The 6,279-nt window shown below is 40.9% G+C and overlaps 1 protein-coding gene across 1 annotated transcript; it reads left to right on the forward strand.

The window, feature by feature from the left end:
• Positions 1-217: 217 nt before the first annotated feature.
• On the forward strand, positions 218-1,346 carry LOC100017002 (olfactory receptor 1B1-like). Its single transcript, XM_001370658.3, has one exon. It carries the CDS (start codon positions 218-220, stop codon positions 1,184-1,186), a length of 969 nt encoding a protein of 322 aa, XP_001370695.2. The 3' UTR covers positions 1,187-1,346.
• The last annotated feature ends 4,933 nt before the right edge of the window (positions 1,347-6,279 follow it).

Here is a 6,279-nt window from a genome sequence, read left to right on the forward strand (position 1 = left end):
TTTACCACCCCATCCCCATCCACAGCGTCTGTTACTATTATGTGCTTGTTATTTTTTCTTTAATGATTAATTAAAGGTAGAGAACAAGACTGAAGATGTGGGAAAGGAAAGAGATTAATTTTAATTGTTGATAAACCAAAGAGATTGACACCTACTTATCTTATGAGTTCATCCTCTCTCCTTTCCACAAGGCCTTCTGACTTCCCATCTTCCCACCATGGGTTGTGCCTCCAATGCCTCCCATACTCCTATATTCCTGCTGGTGGGACTGTGGAGGGGTGGCCCCCCCAACCATCTTCTTTTCCCACTGTTCTTAATTGCCTATGTGGCTGCTGTGGTGGGTAATTTGATGCTGGTTCTGCTCATCTCTCGGGACTCACAACTTGGTACCCCGATGTACTACCTGCTTCGTGGCCTCTCTGTAGTTGATGCAGGACAGGCTACAGTTACTTTGCCTCAGCTATTGGTCCATCTTGTCTCTCTCCAGCCAGCCATCCCTGCAGCTCACTGCTTGGCCCAATTTTTCTTCTTTTATCTGTTCGCTGTCACAGATACACTGGTGGTGGCCGTTATGGCGTTGGACCGTTATGTAGCCATCTGTGACCCACTGCACTACTCAGCTTTGATGAATCGCCATGTTTGTGACTGTTTTATGGCTTCCTGCTTGTTTTTGTCCCTGCTCCACTCCCTTTTGCATTTAGGGCTCTTACTGCCTCTTCAGTGGAATGGGAATAGTGGAGATGCTGTCTACATCCCTCACTTTTTCTGTGACCACTGGCCTCTGGTTCGGGCATCCTGCTCTAATATCCAATTAAATGTGCTGGCCATCTTCTTGGAGGGTAGCTTATTTGTGGCAGGTCCCTGTGCTCTCATCCTATTCTCTTATGCCCACATTGCAGTGGCCATTCTCCGCTTGCCCTCAGCAGCTGGCCGCTGGAAGGCTGTGTCCACTTGCAGCTCTCATCTCACCATGGTTAGCTTTCTCTATGGCACTGTCATTTTGGTCTACTTCCAGCCACCTTCCCACAACTCCCCAGAGCAGGACATGGCAGCTGCAGTGATGTATACAGCTATAACCCCTGTGGCCAACCCATTTGTCTATAGCTTCAGAAATAAGAATGTTAAGAATGCTCTCCACAGACTTCTGAGTCCCAATAGAGTGGCCTCCCAGTTAGAATGGTCCTGAGAATGTGGACACCCCTACAATCGGTCTGTTTGAAAGAGTACATAGAACCAGGTGCATACTAAGCATTGCTATGTTAGTCTTAGCTGTAGTAAACTCTTCAGTGTAATACAGCATAATGAATAAGCAAATGTACTTTCTGACTATTTATGTACCATACATACAGATGAACTTGGCTTTCAAAGACAGATAAGTACTATTATGTCTAATAAAATGAAAAATAATTCTAAAAAGCATTTCTCAGTTCATAGCAGCCTTTTGTCATCATGTATTTTGATAATAAATTAATGAATTAAATGAATAATTAAGGGCCTATGTGCCAGGCATGGCACTAGGTTTGGGGGATATAAATTCAATGAATGAAACAGTATTTACATTCTAATGGGAAAGACAAAAAATGCATACAGAATAACACAAAGAATGAAGATAAAAAGAATGAGTACAAAATAGGAAGACATGGCACTAGCATTTTTGGGATCATGAACTTTAATAGTGCAACTACTATAATGCAAGATATTTTTATGTTAAAAGTGATCTTCATACTCAAATTAGAATAACTGACTTATACTTTTATTGGTTTTGATAGATCTACCAAAACTTAGTGCATCCATTTGAACTAGGAGTTATACTTAAGTTTGTCCTTTTTATTTTTTTGTTTATTCATTAATCTGCTAGACTATAAATCTCTTTCACCACAGGATCAGAGAGTCTTGATTACCATGTATGCCTGAACTAGAATACCCTCTATGATACAGTCAGTACCTAAGAACTAAGCTTTTTCCAAAAGATCTGAAGTAGCTTGAAAGAGGAGGTGAGAAGTCTGTCATATCCCACATTTTAACAGTTTTCATAGTTGGGAAAAGTAACACAGCCTTTGTAGTTAAAACTCTTAAAGGAAATTGTCCCCAGATATGACATTCCAGACAACATAGATTCTGATAGGGGAACTCACTTTACATCTAAAATCCTGCAAGAAGTCTATCAGAATCTGGGAATAAAGGGAAATCTCCACGTAATTTATCATCTGTGCAGTTCAGGTGTGCACAGGTGTGCACAAACACATCTCAAGTGGTCAGAAGTTCTCCCACTTGCACTATTCCACCTAAGGACAAAACCCAGGGCAGATTTACACATATCTCCCTATGAATTACTGTATGGACAGCCACTTTGGCATGGAAGAACTGCAAAGCCATCTTCATTTCCATGCTGGGAAGGGAATGCCAGCTATACACTTATTTAACAATCATACAAGACAGGCTGAAGTCTGTCTAGGCTTAATGGTCCAAAGGGTACCACTAGACTTTGCATTGCACAATATCAAACCCAGAGATATGGTATATGTGAAAAACATTACAAGAAGTACAGTAACAGATTCAAAATGAAATGGACCATTCCAGATTACACTTAAAACACCTACCTCGATCAAAATTATAGGGAAGGATCCCTGGTATCATGCCTCACACATTAAACACCAAATTGCTCCCACTAGCCCAAAAGACACAAACTCAGAAAATGCCCCAGATCATACATAAGATATACAGACCCAGAGTTAAATTGACATGGATATGGAAAAACAAGCTACTGAGAGCCCAGAACAAAGTGATGCTGAAACATAAATAATGACAGAGGACAGATTGATTATAAACCTAAAAGCAGAAAAACCCCTTACTCTCTCACTATTTCTCACTATCTGTCTATCTCTTACTCTCACCCACTATCTCTCTATAACAAGAAAGATAGCAAACACACATATGCAAAAAATCTTATACTAACAAAGAAAAAAAAACTTTACATGCATTCTTACTCACACTCACACAATCTTAACCAATCTTACACATGCACTCACCTGGCTGGACACAAATCTTACCCACATTCACGTTCCCGTAAAAGAAGACAGAAGAATCTACAATGAAGGTGACACGACAGTCAAGCATTTTTCCTGCACAGACAAAGAGTTTAACTAAAGACCAAGACCAGAAAGAATCCTTCCAGGACCATCATAGACTTGAAATGAACAATAAGAGACAGACAAAAGAACTTTAACTCATGAACTATGTAGAACAAAGAACTTCAAGGAACATGTCACATAAAATGACACATTAAGGACACAATGCAACACACACACACATAAACCCAGAATAAAAGGAAGATAGAAATGTCAGTCAACATGGGAAAAGGATCCATCAGCAGGGAGTAAGTCTGTACATGTCACTCAACATATTTAAAACATAACTATAAAACACTGATTTAGGGGCCTTCTCATAAATAAGTGAGGCCCATGATCATGAAAAATGTATATACTTATAAATAGAGTTCTCAAACAGATAGAAAAGAACTAGAAAAAACTTTTATATCTACTTGACTCAAAAGCAGAACTCATGTATATATGTAATATGTATGTATCATATGTAATGATTATACAGTAAACATACATGCACATAATGTAAATTTTAGAGCACTAACACAGGGTAGAAATTAACTAACAATCTTAACATAACTTAGATCAGGGATGGAGAATATTCAGGGACGAAAAGGGAAGTTCAAAGCTTAGAGAGCCAGTGACAGGGAAAGAACAGGGTACATAATATTGGCAACTTAAATATCTTAAAATGTTAAAGTTGTAATAGCTAGAGAAGTTAAGAAAACATAGGGTAACATAAGAGATAGGAAAATATTACCACAGTTTAGAGATCATTAAGATATTGTTACCAGATAGTTTAGAATCAATATTGTTGCATATTGGCCTGGGACACTGTTAGTCCAAATTCAATTGTATCAACCCCATGTAACAAAACCACACCTATGCCAGATATTTTCCCAGAACCTTGTCTCAGTATAGGCTTAGGTAGCTAAGGTAAGTTAAGAGTAAGAAATAGATGAGGGAAAAGAGATTCATTTCTTTTGGGGGTGGGATAGAAAAGTAGATAGTTAAAACTAGGGTTAAGAACCAAAATATTGAGGATCTTGTTAAACCCTGGTGCATTGTTTGGTTAACAATGCACAAGATGAAAAGGGGATTTGCAATGTAAGAAAGAGATATCCAGGGGGTTGCAATGAGAAGCCAGGCTGAAGGAGAGATTATCTGAAGAGCAACGGAGGAGGGGCAAAGAGAGAAGCCTGGGAGTTCTAAAGGGATTAGAACTCTGAAGCTAACTGTCAAAGGTTTTTCCAGTTGGGAGGTGAAGGAGGAAGGTGGTTTTCCCTGAAGCTAAGAAAGAGCCCATCCGTTTGGGACCTGCTATTCCTTCTGGGACCCCAAAAGACCTCCACTAAGACTCTTCAAGAACAGCTACCTGAATTTTCCAGGGGATGATGGATTTGGACTCATGCTGGCCAGAGCATCCAGATCTTTCCCTGAGATTTCTCTCTCCCTGATCTGTTCCTGGACTCCTGAATTAAAAGCTATTTCACCAAGGAATAGGGATCCACCAGCAGCTGGCTAGAAGAGGATTCAAAGCCCTTAGCTTTAAACCCAGAGAACCTGAAGAGGCCAATCTGCCAGAAGGGACAAGTGTTAGGGTTTCCTACTTCCCATTTTCCTTGCCTGACACCCTTATCTCTCCTTCCCTGCATGAACCCAAATAAATTGTTTACTACTTTAGAATTAGGTCTGGCTGGTTTCTGATACTTGGAAAGGGGGAAGAAGATTTCAGGAGAATCACATCTCTCCCCAAAAGGGAAAGGTTATCTCAGGATCCCAGTGATCCAAACTGCCTAACCCAAGGAACAACATCACTCCTTGATAGTGGGATGACCCCAGTTTTCTGAAGGGAAGTTACAGTGGGTATCCTTAAGGAGACCAGAGGCAGAAGAATCCATCTAGCTTCACAACAATAGCTGGGACCAAAGGGGAGGCAGTGGGTCATTTTACCAAGGCTAATCTCTCCAGTTCTTTTCCTCCATCTCCCAGAGCTTTTCTCAGAGGAGACATATACCCTCTCGGGGGACAAGACTTGGCTACCTCTCTCCCAGAGAAAGAGAGGGGAAGAAGAATCTCTTCACTCTCCCCATTTCCCTCTCTCCTTCCATTCCCCCTGTTCCATTATCACTACTTCTATTACATATTTTTTCTCATATCACATTTAAATTTGCTCCTTTATGCCTTCTCCCAATTGCCCCTGTTCTAGCTGTTGGAATCAGGCAAAGTCAGTTTATCTCTATTTCCCATACATTACATTTAAATGCATTTTCATATACCTCCTAAATTTTTCTCCAAGTTAAACATCCATTGCATTCTACACAATGCTACCATTTTTCTACCAAAGTAATTTTCTCAAGGGCATATCTGATTTGTAACTAATATATTCAACTAATTCCAATAGGCACTCTACGATAAATTGTAAACTCTGTTTAGCTTGGTAAAGTAATTTTAAATAGTAATTTTAAAAATTAATCTTAAAAAAATAAAGTTAACCCACCCCCCATATTTCCAGACTCATTCCAAACAATTCTTTTCATTATTCCTCTCTCATAATAGTCCATCTCTTATCTCTATGCCTTTTCATTTTGGGTCCCTTCATGCCTAGAATAGTAAGGCACCTTCTTATCTCTCATTACTACAGTCCAGATCTTCCTTTAAAAGGTAGCTTAGGGAGACTTCCAGTCAAGATGGCTGCATAGAAGCAACGAAAGTTCAGACCTCGGAAACCCTTCCTTACTGATCACAAATTGAGTGCTCCTAGGACACCAAAATTCAAGCTGAACAACAGGATAGACCTGGGGAACCCTCCTCCTGTACCTGGATCAAAAGGTATGGCCCCCAAAAGCCAGAACCCTAGGTCACTCGGATCTAAGGAGTAGGCAGAAGTAAGGTCCCAGGACCCATCCCCCCCCCCAACCCAGAGTGCTGAGCCCATGGCAGCAGTGGGAACCTCAGGGCTCTGAGGACTCACCTTGAAAGCAACCTGAGCAAGTCTCCCAGGTGCCCAACACAGACAGCAGGGAAACATAGAGAGAAGGGGGAAGCCTGTAGACCCTGGCTGGGTCCTTACATCTGAGTCTCAAGGGAGGTCCCAGCTTTAGGGCACCAGCTGAATCCAATCCCATCAGGAGCCTTCAGAGCTACTGAAAGGACATAAACCTCAGGGCCAACAAAG

Source organism: Monodelphis domestica, chromosome 1 (assembly GCF_027887165.1).
Source record: "Monodelphis domestica isolate mMonDom1 chromosome 1, mMonDom1.pri, whole genome shotgun sequence".
NCBI classification, from domain to species: Eukaryota; Metazoa; Chordata; class Mammalia; order Didelphimorphia; family Didelphidae; genus Monodelphis; species Monodelphis domestica.